This window comes from Gastrolobium bilobum, unplaced genomic scaffold, assembly GCF_033153095.1.
Source record: "Gastrolobium bilobum isolate Gb01-03AN ecotype WA unplaced genomic scaffold, APGP_CSIRO_Gbil_v1 utg15463, whole genome shotgun sequence".
Taxonomy (NCBI): domain Eukaryota; kingdom Viridiplantae; phylum Streptophyta; class Magnoliopsida; order Fabales; family Fabaceae; genus Gastrolobium; species Gastrolobium bilobum.
In genome coordinates, this window is record NW_026897110.1 from 146,159 (window position 1) to 165,729 (window position 19,571).

The 19,571-nt window shown below is 36.0% G+C and overlaps 1 protein-coding gene across 2 annotated transcripts in view; it reads right to left on the bottom strand.

Moving 5' to 3' along the window:
• LOC133304277 (uncharacterized) overlaps nt 1–19,571 on the bottom strand; it is an 87,773-nt gene that overhangs the window by 43,854 nt on the left and 24,348 nt on the right. For both annotated transcript variants that reach the window (XM_061504286.1, XM_061504285.1), the window contains exons 18-28: nt 17,373–17,493; nt 17,071–17,292; nt 16,738–16,965; nt 16,534–16,643; nt 14,503–14,599; nt 8,374–8,469; nt 8,118–8,265; nt 7,751–7,812; nt 1,614–2,093; nt 1,194–1,511; nt 868–999 (exon numbers count right to left, since the gene is read on the bottom strand). In XM_061504286.1, coding sequence (XP_061360270.1) covers nt 868–999; nt 1,194–1,511; nt 1,614–2,093; nt 7,751–7,812; nt 8,118–8,265; nt 8,374–8,469; nt 14,503–14,599; nt 16,534–16,643; nt 16,738–16,965; nt 17,071–17,292; nt 17,373–17,493 — 2,014 coding nt within the window. The remainder of the gene's footprint in view (nt 1–867; nt 1,000–1,193; nt 1,512–1,613; nt 2,094–7,750; nt 7,813–8,117; nt 8,266–8,373; nt 8,470–14,502; nt 14,600–16,533; nt 16,644–16,737; nt 16,966–17,070; nt 17,293–17,372; nt 17,494–19,571) is intronic.

Consider the following 19,571-nt stretch of genomic DNA (forward strand, 5'->3'; position numbering starts at 1 on the left):
GTGAAGGAATTTGGTTAAGAAGACTCCTTGAGGAATTGAAGATATCTTTTTCCCTACCTGTCAGAGTGTATTATGATAATAAGGTTGCTGTCAGTATTGCTCAAAATCCAGTTCACCATGACAGAACAAAATATGTGGAGGTTGATCGTCACTTTATCAAAGAAAAACTAGATGATGGAAGTGTATGTATGATGTATATTCCTACCAAAGACCATATTGCAGATATCCTCACTAAGGGCCTACACCGGCCAGCCTTTGAAGACCTGATTGGCAAGTTGAGAATGGTCAACATATACCTCTCAACTTGAGGGGGAGTGTAGAAAATCAAGATTAGAATCTTTCCGTTTTTATTTGGGATGCAATCATATCCCTGATTTATTGCCTATTAATTAGAGATTTATTTTTTTCTTTTAATTGGGATTTCAATTTGTTTCCGTTTTTCTCAGTTACTCTTGTATAAATATACCTTTTCAGTGTAAATCAAATAGTATCATATCAGAAAACCTTGTCTTACATCTCACAATAAATATAGAGACTATTATAACTCTGAAATAAATTAAAATTACAAAAACACCATGATTTCCGCTCAAAACAACGTCGTATTAGGCTTACTGCAGATAACTTATATATACTATAAACTTTTCTAAATTGAAAAGAAGTTATGCATGTGCTGAACTCTATATTTGTCAATCAAATCGAAAAATTAAGTGATATTTGAAACAAAAAATAATTCAAGCAGTACACAGGTAAAACAATCTGTTACAACTTACAACAGCGAAGATTCTGTAATAAAAAAAAACTGAAATTAATAAAATAAACACGGAAGGAGTCTCTAAAAGGTTGGTCAACAGAAAAAGAAAAACACACCTTTATAAGGGAGTCAACACCAGGATTACGTAAGTCACAAAGCCAATCCCAACATTCATTTGTTCCAAGGGATGTATCACAGAGTCTAAAGTTGCCTAATGTTCCATCAATGGAAATAGAACTTGGGTGAACCTTGATAAGAAAAATATTGAATTTCAGAGTTTGTACACAAATGAAGCAAATAATACAAAGCAACAGTGCTTTTTATAACAGAAGAAAACGAAAAAGAATAATTTAGAAATAGATAGGAACCAATACCATACAGAGAGTCAGAAACGAAAGTTAAAAGAAGGCTCTAGACCAGCTAAAAGAAAGTATGCCGTTACCTTGAGATCCATTAGGAAACTTTCTTGTACTAACGTAGCAAGTTGAGAACCATCCTCCTTGTTAAGAAAAATAGTTACATTGTCGACATTCATGTTTAAATAAAATACTACACGTTCTTTACCAAATCCTAACAATCCTCTAACGCGCCCCTTTTCATCAGTCCTCTCCTTCACCAAAGGTCTATCTGCAGAATTTGCCGAAATGTCTGTATGATTTGTCACTTTATTTCCAGAGCTTATATCCAAGCCAAAACTTATCAAAGCAACAATAGTGGGTCGGTTGCAAAAGAATTCCAGTTTGGACATACGAACACACATCTGGGCATTAACAATAAGAAATGTAAATACATCATTAAATCATAACACATGAGAGCAGGTCACATACGCCAATTCATTGTTGACAATCCTCAGATTAATTACCTGTGTGTCTATACCATCATAATCAGGTGAGCCAGAACTCCTTGTTGAGAAGGAGACAGATACAAAATTTGAAGTATCACTTCCCTCTGCCTCATAATATACTTCATGAGGATTGCCCTTTCCCTTTTCAATTTCCTTTTCATGCATTAAGCTTTCAAAAGACACAAGATCAGAAGCAATCCCCATCAAACCTTGCTGATCCAAATCCATATTATGTAAATAATGTCCTCCATCTGCTTGAGAAATGAATTCAGATAATGCATCCATAAAGCTATCATCATCATCAGGAAATCCAAGAGATACATCCTTCCCATGGGAAGCAAATGAGCCAGAGGAAGAAGATGCAGTTTCATTTTTCAAGATTGAAACAGCTAGATAACGTGGAGCTGCAGATAAACGACCCTGAAGTTCATCCTTAATTTTTAAAGAATGCAATTTCATCTTCACTGTCAGGTCACCATCTGCAAGAATGACATGCACCTGTGAAACAAAACAGCAACCACAGTTGCATTGGTAACTTAGCCAAAGTTACACAGATGTTAAATATGAATTTACTACTAAATTGAAATCATGTTGTTGGCAAAAAGCAATAGCTAAATAACACAATGAACTTGTAAATTTGGTTCACAAAATATTTTTCTTTCATCACATGTTTGTTACTTTGTTTCAAAAACAGAACCAATATAGCCTGGAAATTAATTCTGCGTCGGGAAGACTGCTTTTCTGAGGCTGATATTATCCATCTTTACTATCTCTCATTTTTACAGCAGCAGCCAATTCCTATCTTATCGACTTTACAATAGTCGTGCATCTCAATAATAATTTTGTCAAGAATCTTAAACACAGAAGATTTGGAGCCTCAGCCTCTCCTTGTTTATGCTCAGAAGAATATTTTACTTGCAAAATTCCAATAAATTAAATGCATTTCACTCCCACCAATGTTGCCAAAGAACAGCATAAATACCATAACGTCATTAAAGTTTCTAACTCCAATTTACAAGGTCAATATTTGTAAAACACAACAAAATTCATAAGGGCAAAGTATAAATACATATACAGCTGTTTCAAATTTATAAACCACACGTTACACATATAAAGAAACAGAACTTTATGTCCAGGAGTCAGCAGCAAATAAGCACTATATATTCTTATCTTGTATCGAAAAGGAAAATACTCAGGCATCAACTATCGAAATAAAACTTTTCACACATCAGACTGCAAATATCCAGACCATCTTCCTTCCAAGGTGTAAAACAAATCACCCAATCTCTAACTCCTGAAAAAATATCTCATAATATCCTTTACCTAAATCCCTATAATTTCAATATGGTATTAAAGTGGTACCATCCTCTTTGACTTGTCCCGAGTTTCCTTTACTTTGGAACTGTTCTGTTTGATATATTTACATCAGCAAATCTTAATTTCCAATAAACATATTTTGCCTTCCCAATGGCAGTGACAAATTTTGGTAACCCATTCTCTCTGATTCATCTATGGTAGTGGGCTTTTCTGCCAACTGCTACCACCATCTTCTTTGGAATCTGATAAGATTGAAAAAAAGATAAAAGAAGTTTCTGGAATCCTATTGATAAAGGCGACTCATACGGGGATCCACAACATTAGTACACAATACATTTGTAATGGACACACAGGAAATTACAGCAGCAATGGAAAAATACAGACGAAGGAAATACAGATTCTAATCCAGAGCAAACAACAGAGCCTCCGGGATTCTCCCAGTACCAATTCCCAAAAGTGTGGATAGGAACACCGAATCTAGTATGAAAACAACTCATGATAAACAATTGAAATATGGAAAACAACTCAAACTGATTTTCATTAAAAATAACCAAGCGCACCGAGAATAAACATAAATAAATGTGACAAATTATCTAAACCCCATGGTGAACTCATTACAACTTTGGGCCCCAAATATCAGAATAGACCAAACAAAAGGGAGATAAAGGATGAAAATTGACTTTTCCGAGGAAAGAACTACAGATATGATTCCCTAAATGACATGACTCACATGGAAAAGTAGACAAATTGGATAGGCGAGGAACCATCTTTTGGAGCTCGCCAAGACTAGGATGAACAAGTTGAGAGAGCATAATAAGCGAAAAATCTTGGACTAAGCAAGCATGAGAAGAGCTAGAAAGATGATAAAGCTCATTGGGCATGTTGGAGAGATAGATATGTGCAAGAAAATTCGCCGGTGAACGACAGAATGGTCGCTAGTGAACATTGGAAAAGTCGTCAATCAATGGTGATCAACGCCTCTCAAAGGATCTTGGATGATTGCCCGAGAAGGACTGAGGCCGAAAACTAACGGACGTGACAGTTTCTGGAAAAAAAAATTGTACACAGTGTATAGTGGGTCCACTGAAAAGACACGGATTAGAGTTTTTCTCTTTATGTTGAATATCAGGACCCAAGAGGCATATACTGAAATCCACGTGTTTCAACTATACAGCGGAGGGTCTATTATATGACTAAATGAAAAGGAATTACAAAGAGATATAATTATGTGGGACTTCGTCCCTCACACTAAACAACTCTATACTACTCTATTTACAACAATGAATATATCCGCAATGTGTTTGGCTGAACTAGGATGACATAAAACAATAAAATGGGCATATTTATTCATTCTATCCAATACTACAAAAATAATATCCACCCCACAAGCTTTAGGCAATCCCCACCCACAAAATTCATAGAAATATCTGTCCGTATTTTAGAAGGTATGGGCAGAGGGTTTCAACAACCTAGCTGGCGACAAATTTTGGATTTTATGCAGTTGACAGTCATGGCAAGCGATCACATATTCCTTAATATATCTTTTAATCCCCTCCCAATAAAGTAAACCCATGGTCCTCTTGTAAGTCCTAAGAACTCTTAAATGACCTCCCATAAGAGAATCATGAAACTCCTTCATGACTAATATAATAAACTCGAAATTTTTTGGTAAAACCACTCTTCCCTGATATAATAATCTTCCTCCACCAAATTGAAACCCTTCATGGGATTTTAAGTCACACAACAAATGTTGCATTACCCCCTTTAAGCGTCAAGTCATCATGCCCCTTATGCCCTGGGCGACACATGTGCTACAATGGCTGGGACAAAGGATCGCGATCCCGCGAGGGGGAGCTAACTCCAAAAACCCGTCCTCAGTTCGGATTGTAGGCTGCAACTCGCCTGCATGAAGCCGGAATCGCTAGTAATCGCCGGTCAGCCATACGGCGGTGAATTCGTTCCCGGGCCTTGTACACACCGCCCGTCACACTATAGGAGCTGGCCATGCCCGAACATGGTAGTCAAGATCGCGATCCAAATCGCAGAATTAAACGATTTCACTATTTTTGCCTCCATAACCTATCTAAATCGTCCACATAATCGCTTTCAAACAAGATGGTTGTGGATCTCCGTGTAAAATTGCAAAAACGACAGGATTGCAAGATCTAACCGTGCCGGATGATTCAAAAAAGATCAATTCTTTTAAGAAAAACTCACTCATTTTTGACAGCAAATTTCGTTTCCAAACTGGCTGAACCTTCCCCTTTTGCTCTGAGGGTTTCTTGTGCCAATAGAGAGTAAAAGATAGAGAGAAAATGGTGAAGAACTTTCAAATTCAAGAGATAAAATTTGGAACGTCATAGAGTGTAAAAGTAAAGAGGGAATTCAAGAGACAAATGAAATTTTCCTAGAGAAAAAGAACAATTTTTTGTTGACGTACACAGGGAGAGTGGGTAGCTGAAAAGTAAAAAATTAAGATAAAAGAATTTTTGAGTTCCAGTTACGGGACATGTTTGCATAGTAATAGCCTATGTAAAGAACCTAATAAGAATATTATCAACAACAACAAAAAACCTAATAAGAATACAAAATATTTTGTTTTTATGGTAATTTTATAACCTTTTATCTAATGGGCCCCTCTTTCCCATTGCACTCTCCATCGTTCTACCCTTTTTTTTTTTGAAGTTATTGTTTTTTCCTCTTAAGCAATTATCCTTCCTTTACATTTCTAGAGAACAATCAAATATCATTTTTCTTTTTGCACGTTGATCTTATATCATGTATATTTATCCATATAAATATTACTTTTTATAGTTAAAATTACAAATGTAAGATTTTTGCGATCTGTGTCGATCCCACGATTTACAATTTTGCCAACCCCTTTTGATCTTAAGTAAGGTCTCGATTTTGACTACCTTGCTTTGATCAGATTGAATCTCATCTTCTAATTCTGACAAATTAATTAAGTTTACCTGTGAGAACTTCATCGACCATATTGACCACCTTGTTTTCCCTGCCAGGATAGTATATCATCTCAAAATCAAAGCCTAATAATTTAGATGTCCATTTATGTTGTTCCTCCTCTAAAACAAACTGCACTATTAGAACCCTCAGGCTTTTTTATCAGTTTTCACCTTAAAATGTCTACCCATAAGATTATGTCCCCATTTTTGGCCTGCAAAAACAATTGCAATTGTAATTTCCTGTTTCCATTACAAACATAGTGTGTACAGAGGTTATGGATCCCCATTTGATTCACCTTTATCAATAAGATTCATTGGCTAATATCATCTCAAGGTTGGATCTCCTATCCAAAAACCTTCACTAGTTAAAGTGATTGAGCAATCTAGCCATCGCACTAAGTGTCGTCAGCAAAATCACCGTCACACACAGCTTGTCCAGTCAAGGAAAGTATTTTACATGCCGCCCTCCCGACACTCGCTCACTCGATGCCAATGCCATTATGTCAGTCAACATTCCCTTGTCCTATTTAAGGCGTCAAAAAGTCCAACCAGCACTGCTTAGGTAGTCTGTCATTGATACCCACCTTAAATTTTTTTTTAGTGAGCATTGTTCCTGTGACACCATCCCAGCTACAGTTGTCATGCCTACAGTGCTAGTTTCTTTATCGGCTCCTCATTCTGCTCTAGCAATTTGCAATCCCATTCCCATTGCAGGATGTTATCTTGTTGCTCAATGTCACAAACCTTTGAATTCTTTAGTCTTGTGATTTACCCAGCATCTATTTTAGCCCAAAAAATGTCTTCAAGCAAAACTAATTCCCTTTGATTCAACATTGTCGTGAACTATGTCCCCTACATTTGTTGCAGAGAAAGTCATATAGTAGTGTTCACTTTACCCAAGTCTTCTCCGACCATCCCCGGCTCTTGTTTGCTCAATTGGCTCTTTTCCAAGGCTAGCATAGCATTGGGGTGGAGAAAAACGAAGTGTTTTTGCCCCTATTCCAGACACATGCAATTTCACCCTTGTTTTTATCTCGCTGTCTGTCTCCAATTTCAATTTTAGTTTCAAATTTTTTTTTCCTATTATTTGAAGCTTCAAAATGTTGTTCTTAATGATCTTCGAGGCAAAACTTTAGCACTTGTTGCCAATAATTGCGTGATACAAAATTTCTACCTACAATCATTCCAGTTATGTCTCTTCTTTATTGGTTGGGCAACATCCCAACTAGCTTTTGAGGTTGATGATCATTCTAGCATTGCTCAACTCTCTGACATCTTCAACGACCCTGAGTTACCTTTCCATCCATATTTTTGTGGAACCCAAATTTTTATTATTCTTTTCTTTTGTAGAGAGTTCTTCTGTAACAATCTTACGGTTTGATAAGCTTTAACATGAGGGAGAGTGTTAGAATATCTAACAAATATTTAATAATATAATTTCAGTATCTTAGAATATCTTAGATTATCTCTTAGGAGTGGTTTTAACATTTTATTATATTTGATGATTAGTTTCTATATTTAATTAGGATTAGCAATCCAGATTTAATATAAATAGGGTTACTGATTTAAATTTTGTATCACATCATAAAATATGATTACATGCCAACATCAATATAATATTATTATTCTGAGTATTTCTTTCCTCTCTTTTCCTTCTTTATCTGAATCCCTATAATTTCAACAAAAATAATACAAGTTCCTAAAAACTACTTTTGGAGCAATTAAACATGCAACGTCACTACAACCTAGGGATACCTATCCGCATACCTATAGAAAATGACAACAGTGCATAACATGACTATTGAAAGAATTGATCAATCTAGGGCCATTCCAATTCAAGAATAATACAAAACGTAGAAGCTTGTATGAACAAACCTTTCCCCCATCCGCAACAACTTCAAGAATTAGAGACTCATCAAGTTTTCCATCAATGTTGTCTCCATCCTACACAAACATTAAAATAAATATAAGTCTCAATGGATTTGAACAAAAACATATCCTCAACTTTGAACCTAAGCAAATAATCCAAGTACTAGAAAACACAAATAAGTTCAACAAGAGACTCTTAGCAATCTGATATTTGGACAAATTGGACACGAATTGTTAGGGAAACGTGACAAAAAGAAACATAACGTTAATGATGTGCCTGAATGAGAGTATGTCTGAAGAAAATATATATATCTCTATGCATTACACACCTCATTTCTCATGCTTGTGCAAGACAAAGCCTTAAAAGAAATGCATCTGACCTTTCCATATATAAACAGCTTGAATTCCACCAATGACCCATTTATAACAATGTCAGCTGTTTTTGGATTTGTTGTATTAAGAACATTGTAGGAAGCAGTAGCACCCTTTGAGTCACCTAGCACATCAACTGATGGGGGGGCCTACATACAGCATGTAAATACCTTTATTAAATAAACTTTAAAGATCAAGGAAATAAAACTTTTACATAACAAAAAGCATGAGAAAAAAGCAGATTCAGGATGCCATACAGAAGCTTGATATGTAGCTTGAATAAGTCCTTTAGACCAGCTAGCCTTCTCTTCCTCTCGAAAATCTAAGATCCAGGTACTAGAAGATTCCAGAGCCTGCAAGGTATACATATTTTCAGTGAGAAAACACGAGCAAGCTAACCAAAAATAACATTGCTAATGCATTACCCATAGTAATTTTCTAGCAGCTTTACAGAATTTTTTTTTTTTTTGTGCCCCTACTTATAAATTGGCATTCAAAAACTGAAACAAGCAATCAAAGCATAAAAAATCCTCCTTATCATAAAGTAAACATTTTAGCCTAGAAAAAAAAAATTTATAAAAGAGAAGAGAAGCAAACTACAAGTACAGATAAGATATCTTCCAAAATATAGATATATGTTCATAAATCATCAATATAAAAAAGAAGCATGATCCCACAGCTACAGCACAAAGTTAACTATCCTCGGCAAAAAATGTAAAAATAAACCTAGGTGAATTTGCCAGTTAAGTTGGAGACGTGACAGAGGCATGTCAAAAGCTTTATCTCTTCCCATCATTTCCTGTCTTGGATTTTCATACATGCAGATTGCGGTCTATAGACTCTCCTGAAGTGTTCTCTTGTCAGTCTTTCTTCATTTTGGTAATCTAAACAGTGCCTAGGTTCATTAACGTCTATATTTATTGTATAGTCTAAGAAAACAGTAATTAGGGTATCTAGTATCTTTGTAAACTAACAAAATTTGGACCTGATTATGTCTTGGATCCTACTCAATACAGGTCTATTGCTGGAGCACTTCAATTTGCTGCCATCACAAGACCTGAAATCAGTTATAGAGTGAACAAAGTATGTCAATTGCTCTCTCAGCTGCTTGGAGACAAATGAGAGGCAGTCCAGTCCTAGTTCCTGCTTACCCGATGGACCTGTTGTAAATATGGAAGATATCTATTATTATTTGTTTCATTTATTAGTCAGATTATGTAATTATTTATTTCTTCTACTAGCCAGATTATGTTTCCTTATTTTTTGGTATTTGAGTTTATTCCTCTAGGCTCGTTAGTATCTTTATATATATTGTATTCCTTTTGTACATGTTTTTTTTAGAATCAATAATATTTGTCAGTTTCTCTCCTTTCAAGTTGGAATCAGAGCCGATGTGACTAAGTGATCATGAGTTTGATCCTTACCGCCCCCATTCTATTAATAAAAATAATTAAATATTGTGGAGTTTCTTAGCACAGATAGGCTAGGCCTGATACATCATCCGCTCTTTAAGCCCAATTGGCTCTCGTATGAGGGAGGGAGTGAGAGAAAATAAAACCATTAAAAAAGCCTTCACTTAATAGCTTAAACTTTTGGGTTGAGTTGGTTTTTTACATGGTTTCAAAGCCAATATGACTAAGTGGTGATGAGTTCGATCCCCATTGCCCTACATCTGTTAATAAAAATAATTAAATATTATGGAGTTTCAAGTACAAAGAGGTTGGGCTTAATGCATCATTCATCCTTCAAACCCAATGGGCTCTCGTGTTAAAGAAATATAAAATCATTAATGTAGCCTCACCTACTACTCATTGGTGAATATTTTTGCCCCCAAACTGTGTTTCCACTCTGATTTCTGGTCTTCATTGCCACATCATCCTTCCAACACCCAGAAATTTTTCTCCACTGACATCCCAACATGGCTCCAGCCTCAATCCGCCATGGTGATTTCACGCCCAATGGTAGCAGCAAGCCCCCACACGCATGCCACCTCCGTCGCATGTGGCAGCCCATGGCCCATTGTTTTAGATCACAACCTGTTCCACATTGCTCGCTGAGCTCCCCTCTCCTCAAATCTTCCTTGTTCACCCTGCATCGCCTTTATTGTAACTTCTCTGGCACCTTCTGTCCAGTTCTCTTTCTCAATTACCACTAATGTGACCCATGACTAGATCTAGCTACGACAGTTCCAAGGACACCATAAAGGCTTAAGCCTCTATCTTCACCAACTATGTTGGTGTCCCACTCTCCATTGATAAGTTAGATAACAGCACCTAGGATATCAAAATGTGGCTTACCAGGCAAAACTACGTGGACGTGGACCACCTCACCCAAGCTAACTTTTTGGCTATCGTTAAGCACTCTAAGTGTGTGAAAAGTGAAATAAAGTGTACTCAATTGTGTAAAGAATCAATTCAACCTAAAAACTTAATTATGTTTAGACTACATTAATGGTTTCATATTTCTCTAACATGCCCCCTCACACAAGAGCCCTCTGAACTTGAAGGATGAACGCACAAGCCCACCTACCTATGCTAAGAAACTACACAATTTTTTTAATTAATATTTCTTAATATAATTGACGGTGGTGAACCGCTTGGTCACAAAGGCTCCAATATCATATAAAGAATCAATTTAACCTAAAAGCTTAAGATGTTAGGTAAAAGTCACATTAATGGTTTTATATTTCTTTAACATATTTATTATTCCCAAGGGAGATTACAACATATACACAAAGCTATAATAACAGAAAAGAAAGCAAATTATTACATGGATTAACCATAATCAAACAAGAGGATCCTAATTAATTCTTAAGAATAAAATCACTGTTTCCTAAAATACACTTATATTTTAAAATATTCCACAAGGTGGATCGAAACAGACACCTAATTATGCAACATCATCATGATGAATAACATTGAAAAGAGAGGCGATGAATGAAAAACAGATATAATGTTTAAATCTGAGTGTATTGTTAGAAAAGTATAAAACCATTAAGATAGTCTCACCCAACAGCTTAAGTTTTTGAGTTAAATTACATGGTATCAGAGCCTCGGTGTCACGAGTTCGATCCTCACCGCCCCCCACTTTCTCTTGTGGAATTTCTTAGCACAGGTAGGTGGGCCTATGCATTATCCACTCTTCAAGCCCAGTGAGCTCTTGTGTGAGGGGACATGTTAAAGAAGTATAAAGCCATTAAGTTAGTCTCATCCAACAGCTTAAGCTTTTGGGTTGAATAGGTTATTTACATGTATCATAAGTAAAGTGGAGGCTCTATTATATAGAACGACTATAACCACTACATACGACAAATATAACGATGTAAGACGTCTTATCAACCTCTTTTCAATACATCTAACACATCAAGTTCATTATTTATCCCTCTTTGAAACATTTTTGCAATGCTCACATCACATACGAATCTGTTTGGCCATAGGCCAAAGTTCTTTATTCCAATGATACATATTAATTTCGTGGGGTTTGTCATAACTTCACAAGTTTCGATGTCCATCAAAAGGTTTTTGCAATTAAGGTTTGCCTATATGGCAAACATGGCTTTTGTTAACCTATCTCTATTAATGGCTGATATTCGTCACTAGCCCCTTCTTCAACTGCATATTAAAAAAACTTTCCTCCGAAATGATCACGCAAAAGAAGTTTATATGCAGCAACCAATTAGATTTTCAGCTCAAGAGGAGTCTGCTAGCATGGTCTATCATGTTCGCAAAATCATATGGTCTTTTAAGCAATCTCCTCGGGGCTAATTTGGCCGATTTAGTATTGTAGTTCAACAATTTGATATGAAAAGGAGTTAAGATGTCCACTCGGTTTTCTACTACCATTCAGCTCAAGGATGTATTTAGTTGATTGTATACGTTGGTGACATTGTTATTACCGACAACAATCAGCAAGGCATCATTCAGATAAGACAATATCTTGGTCTTCACTTTCAAACCAAAGAACTTGGCAAACTTCGATACTTCATTGGTACAAAGATGACACAATCAAACGAAAGATGTCGTATTTTAATGAAAGAAGTATGTCATGGAAATTGTTGAGGAAACTAGCATGTTAAATGCAAAACTAGTTGAAACTCCTATGAGTCCAAATACTAAACTCCTAAAATCTAAATCAAAGGGAGAAACTTTCGGATCTAGGAAGATGCAAAAGGTTAATAAGGAAACTGCAAACCTCAAAGTTAATTGTCCATATATATCTTAAGCAATCAATGTGGCAAGTCATTTCCTATATTCACCTTGTGAAGAACATTGGGATGAAGTGATAAAGACCTAGAAAAAAAGGCCTAGTATACGGAGATAAAGGTTACCCTCTAATTATTGGATACTCAGATGTTGATTAAGCAAGCACCCCTACTAATACATGGTTCATATCTCTAATACATGGTTCATATATAGGTTCTATCAATTCATCAAGGTAACCTGATGTTATAGAAAAGAAAGAAGCAAAATGGGATTGCAAGATAAGAAACGTTGATGCAAAGTATCAATGCATGACCTCAACAACATGCAAGCTCATTTGGTTAAAATAACTGCTCAAAGCTCCAATTTGGAGAGGTTATGGAGAAGACAGTCGTCTATGATAACCAAGTTGTGTCGCATTCTTGTTGCACGTTGCAAAGACCAAAAGCTACAAACCGTTATGCAACGCATTGGTTTCTTTTGTGGTTGTTGTGTACACTTCTACAAGAGATTTCGCCACTACAGAAAAGGGCTTCAAAATTCCATTTTTGCCCTTCATTTAGTGACCCAATAGTCTTTTTTTAAGGGTTAAATTATCTTTTAACCCTTATTTGTAATCTGACTCTATTCTCTCTCTCGTACGCAAAACCCCCTCTCTCTCTTATGTTAAACCATCAGCGACCAGCCCTTCCACTTCCAGCAAATAGCGAACGGCAAGCAATGACTGACTACCGACGATAACTCTCTGTTCTAGGTTCTCTCTGTTTTCTTTTCTTCTTCTTTTTTGGTAAATTGTTCTCTCTTTTTTTCTACCCGTCTGTTTTTTTCTTAACATAGTTTTGGAGTTTGAACTCTGATATGTTATGCCCAGTCTCTGTTTTTTCCCAAAGCTTAGTCTCTGTTTTTTTTTTTTTTTTTTAGCTGTCTTTGTTTGTGACATTTTAACAACAACAGCCTCATGACAAATTTTAGAAAGCTAAAGCAAACGTATATTATATTTTTAATTTTAGGCTTAGCAAAAATAGACTTTATTGAACATTGCTTTGTGACATTTAAACAAGACCAGCTTCATGATATTTTAATAAGAGTAGCTAATTCTAGGTTCTATTGATCTATTCCGCTATTTCCGCAAAACATCTCACTATAGCGCTATAGTATTTTTCAGGGTTAGCCGTAATCCGCACTTGATAACTTTGTAATAGAAAGAAAATCTCATCCAGAGACATCATCGTAAGCTTTGTCCACTCAAATAATCAACCGGTGTATCTCTTCACTAAGACATTGGGAGGTCTCCAACTGAGTTATGTATGTAACAAGCCTGGTGCAGAATTGCATATGACTTATATGCTCCAGCTTGAGGTGGAGTGTTATAATATAAACAGTGACTATATTTGTTAACATCTAAATTCATTGTATAGACTAACCAAATCATGTCATTAAAGTAATTAGGGTCGCTAGTATCTTTGCAACCATTGTTTTTCATCTATAGACTACAATCTAAGTTGTTTCAAGACAAGGATTTCATTAAATGTCTCTCGTTTCATCTTTTCTTAACTCTTCCTTTTTTTGAGCCACTCTCCAAACACTCGTCGATTCTTTCTTGATAAAAAAATTTAGAAATTTAAAATACCCTAAAAATGTGTTCCTTTTGTCTAGACAGTGGCACTTAACAGAGTTAATTTGTTGCTAGTTGGCTTCACACAACTCTTTCTCCAAAAATGTGTGTAATGTGCAGCTCAGGTTCAGAAACAATGGGGCAAATGTTATTCACCACAAGCCAACTACCATTAACTTGTTCATGGTTTCCGGTGTTCCATGTTTTGTAAGCAGTGTAGGTAACATAGATGTTATCGGTCAATTTTTTTGTAATCAATGTAGCTGGCCCGACCAACTAGGATATGGCATGGTTGTTTCTATAAAAACAATCTGCTAGCCCACTTTTTACTTGTACTCACTCTCGATTCCTCAATTTTCATTTTTCTTACAAAAACTACAGTTTATGAACAATCACCAACAACAATTGCCATCCAAATCCTAAACATGAAAAACATAACACCGAGTCATGACAAAGATATGCAAACGATAAAAACCAAACTCCATTATGAACAGTAATGGTATAAATTGATCATTTCAGAAAATAGAACATCATGCTTCTTTCAAGATTAATGTAGAACTTGTTTAGCCTACCTTCTGAATGTCCACCCCCCTGGTGCTTACAGCAATACAAAATGGGGAACCACCAACACTTGTTGGGGGAACATCAATGACTTGCCTACCAGCCATGCTGCAGAGTCCAAAGACCAAATTACAAAAATACCAAAAATTTTAATTTTCAAATAAAAAATTCCATCCAAAAGCTATAATCACAGCAAAATCATATAAAAGTTATAAGGCAAGTCAAGAAGTTGGAAAAGATGGCGTCATTGTAAAAGGGATGTGGACTTCAGTCTATACAAGATGTTATAATGGTATCAACCAAAATATGATTCACTTTGCATAGGATAATCATAGGTATCAACCAACACAGGGAAAGATTGCATAGAAGTAAAGGAAGTTTGATATTGATATAGAAACGTGTAAACAGTACAACATTACAAAATGGCATTAGATAACAAAAACAGTGATGGAAACTTAATGAAAATACAAGAAACTGAACGGTAAAATAGTTCTAGAGCAATTTGAGAGGCTAAGAAGGTCTCTCCCCCTATGGTTTCCCCGCCCAAGATGGTCCCAATTTTCCAGCATCCCTACCTTCACAAATAATAAATATACCGAAGTGAATTGTCACACACTTCACCATTTATTTTGACTTCAGTATTTTCAGTATTTTGCTGTTTTTGAGATTATGGTTTGATTATCTCTCCTTTTACATTCTACTTTTATTACTATTCTGATTGACGCTTAACAAGTGTGTGTGTTCCACCTGCGCAGAAGTAGCTTCACTCGACTAGTATAGTTTATTACTGGGGACAACAAAACTCTAAATCTGGGAATTGGGGCGCATACGCGCTAACTAAGGAATCACACTACAGAGACGTTTAACAGAAAAAATTTCTGTTAAAAAAGGGAGATACTTTAACCTTTTCCTTTTTCTTTTTGATTTTATTTATTTGTTTTATTTTCTTTATAGTAATACATTTCTGAAAAAAATAAAAATAAATAACATTCCTGAATTTGAAAAAGCCTAATCAGTGACTAAATTGATTCAATCATAAGAAGCATAGGTGATATCTGTGGAGCAATAATAGGAATTACTGTCATAATCTGTGAGGAATAATAAGATGTGAAGAATGCATTCTCCAATGGTGAATTGGAAGAGAAAGACTACATGGAGATTCCACTAGGGTTTGACTCCATAACTGGGGGAAACAAAATCTGTAGATTGAAGAAGGCCCTATAAGGCTTAAAACAATCTACCCAAACTTGGTTTGGAAGGTTTACCGAAGTCATGACGTCGTTGGCATACAAGCATAGTCAAGGAGATTATACCTTTTTTCTCAAACATTCCCAAAAGGAAAAACTAATTGTTCTTCTTGTTTATATAAATTATATCATTATAACAGTCGATGATGATCCAGTGGAGATATGCCTCTTGCAGAAAAGATTAACTACCGAATTTGAAATCAAAGAACTTGGGAAGCTCGTATATTTCTTGGAATTGAAGAAGCTGATTCCAAGCAGGGTATTCTTATTTGTCAACAAAAGTATGTTCTTGATCTTTTGAAAGAGCCTGGAAAACATGGGTCGAAAACCACCAACACCCCTATCAAGCAAAATAACAAATTGGGAAAAAAAGAGAAGAGCCCCTCCAGTTGACAAAGCAAGATATTAGCGACTGGTAGGATGATTGACTAATCAAGTCATACTAAACCTGATCTGGCCTTTGCTGTTAGCACATTTAGTTAGTTCATGTATGACCCTTTCGTGGAGAGGATTCTTCAGTACCTCTAAGACTACTCATGGGAGAGGATTATTATTTCAAAAAGGAGGGAACCTTTCCTTAGATGTTTACACTGCTAAATTCTCTCTGCATGCATACAAATGGGGAACCTTGCTCAATTCTCTCTCTTTTTTGGTAGATTATTGTATCATTTTCTATTTCATATGATAGCTTACACTCCATGCAAACTCTTCTCTTCAATAAGTTTTTTTTTTTTTTCCATAAAGAAACATTGGAGTTAATGTCCAAGAAACAAAAGTGAAAATGATATATAAAACCTTAGGCATCGCTGGTAACTTTGGGACTTTGCAGATTCAAATACATAAAGATACGATCCTGAAAGCACTAGGAAACAAGGATGCCACGTAGCAACAGAGTTGCCAATTCCCTGTAAAATGAACATTATTTGAATTCTTGACTAAAATAAAAAATTACCTTAAAGTAATGGTCTAATGTGTAAATTTACAAAGAATTGGAAATACCTTCCAAACTAGGATTCTACCATCAGAAGCAAGATCTGAAGGACTCCAAGGAGCAAGTTTGGATTGCAAACTATCAGCTGGAGGCTCACTACAAGTTTCCATAGTCTTATACAATATGTTCAGCAGTTCCATGATTCTGAAATATCTCTCTGATGAAAAGTGAACACCAAGGTTCGGCACTTGAATGGAAATAAGAGTGGATGGGTAACTAGGATGAGGCACTTTAATCTTGAGTAGAAAGAGAGAGAAACATCATAACAACAAATTATGCTCATTAAAACATCATCCAAAAATTACTACAGAGCAGTTTGGATAAGTATATAACAAACAAACCTGATTAACAAGTACTGCCATTCCACACCTATCAATTAGAGAATAGACATTTTCAACTTTTTCGGTAATGGGGGAGTTCAGTATTTGACTATCATAATCTGGCATCACCAAGCTGCAGCTCCCGAAATCAGAGCCACAGTCCGTAAAAAAAGCAGCGATATCTCGTCCAGATACGTAAAACCGAGAATAAAGATTCTGCCGCTGCTGATCACACTGGCTTTCCTGTGAGAAAACTTAATCATTTAAGAAAACGCCAAGCAACATAAGCACAACTCAAAACCTCATATCTCAAAAAAACATACCGCAGTGTGCATTGTAAAATGACCAAAATCCAAAAGAAAATGACTATCACATCTGTCTGAACCACTAGATCTGAGAGGAACTCTAACTTTTGGAGCATCAAGATCAATATCAAAGGCAAATCTGAGAAATCAGTCAACAAGAATCTGTAAATGAGCATTATATGCCTTTTCAACTTAACAGAAAACCATTAATAAAATAAAATGAAAAAGAAATCATGCACTGAACATTCAAATATTTCAATATGCATGCCAAAATTGCCAGTGCTTAAAAAAAAAAAAAAAATAGATTTCCATTGTTACATATAGCCAACGGATGAATAACTCTGCCACTGGCAATTATTTAATCTTCACAAATTCCTCTGAAAAAGCTTACCTAGCCACCACATAAATACTCAATATTTCAAACTAAAGAATTTTGTATTTCTTTGTATTGATTTGAATAAATTACATAAGGAGTATTTATACAAGAAAGAATCGCTAAGAATGACTCAGCGATGACTAATCAATCCTAATCAATCAATCATAATCAATCCTAATTAATAGGAAATAAAAACGGAAATATTTGAATCCTGATTTCCTACACTCCCCCTCAAGTTGGGAGGGAAATGTTGATCATTCCCAACTTGCCAATCAAGTCTTCGAATGTTGGACGGTGTAGGCCCTTTGTAAGGATATCTGTAGTCTGCTCTTTGGTAGAAACATACATCATACGCACACTTCCATCATCTAATTTTTCTTTGATGAATTGGCGATCAACTTCCACGTGCTTTGTTCGATCATGATGCACAAGATTTTGAGCAATTCTGACAGCTACCTTGTTGTCACAATTGGTAGGGAATATGAAATCTTCAACTCTTGAAGAAGTCTTCTCAACCAATTCCTTCACAAACTCCATGAGCTAAAGCTCGAAATTCTGCTTCAGCACTACTTCTTGCAACCACCGTTTGCTTTTTGCTTCTCCAAGTAACAAGATTTCCCCACACATAGGTGCAATAGCCTGAGGTAGATGTCCTGTCCACTAATGAGCCTGCCCAATCTGCATCAATGTAGACTTCAATTGTCCTTTTATACCCCTTTTTAAAGAAAAATCCTCTTGGAGTGTTCTTGAGGTATCTGAGCACCCTATAGACTGCACTAAGATGCTTCTCCTTGGGTGAGTGCATGAATTGACTAATCATACTCACCGCAAAGGCAATGTCAGGACGCGTGTGAGATAAGTAAATTAGTTTGCCAACCAATCTCTGATATTGTTCTTTATCCACCTCATTCCCATCTTCAATACCTAACTTGGTATTTGGTTCCAAAGATGAATCAGCAGGCTTACACCCTAACATTCCAGTTTCCAACAAAAGATCTAGAACATATTTCTTTTGTGTGAGAGTGATGCCTGTTTTGCTCCTAGCAACTTCCATACCAAGGAAATATTTGTGAATGCCAAGATCCTTTAATTCAAACTGAGCTGCTAGATACTTCTTCAAGGAGTTCAATTCCTCAATATCGTCACCTGTAAGAACTATGTCATCTACGTACACAATAAGAATAGCAATTTTACCATCCTTAGAGTATTTGTGGAAGAGAGTGTGATCAGTCTGTGCTTGAATGAAGCCTCTTCTTTTGACAGCTTGTGTGAATTTGTCAAACCATTCTCTAGGAGAGTGTTTCAACCCATATAGAGACTTTTTTAGTTTACACACTGATCCATTTCCCTTTTCAAAACCAGGTGGAGGATCCATATAGACTTCTTCATGTAAGTCACCATTTAGGAATGCATTCTTCACATCCAACTGTTGCAGAGGCCAATCTAGGTTGGCAACAAGTGATAAAAGAACTCGGATGGTATTGACTTTAGCAACTGGAGCAAAAGTCTCATGATAATCTATCCCATGAGTTTGCGTGAACCCTTTTGCAACCAATCTTGCCTTGTATCTGTTGATGCTATCATCTGCATTGAATTTTATTGTAAAAACTCATTTGCATCCTACTGCCTGTTTTCCCTTTGGTAAGGTCACTATCTCCCAAGTTCCAATTCTTTCTAAAGCATTCATTTCTTCAAAGACAGCATCCCTCTTGATCATCGAGAGCCTCATGTATATTTCTCTGTATCTTTGTACTATCCAACAAAGTATTGAAAGCACGGAACCCTGGGGACAACTTTTCATATGAAATATGATTAGGAATAGGATGAGTAGTATAAGATCG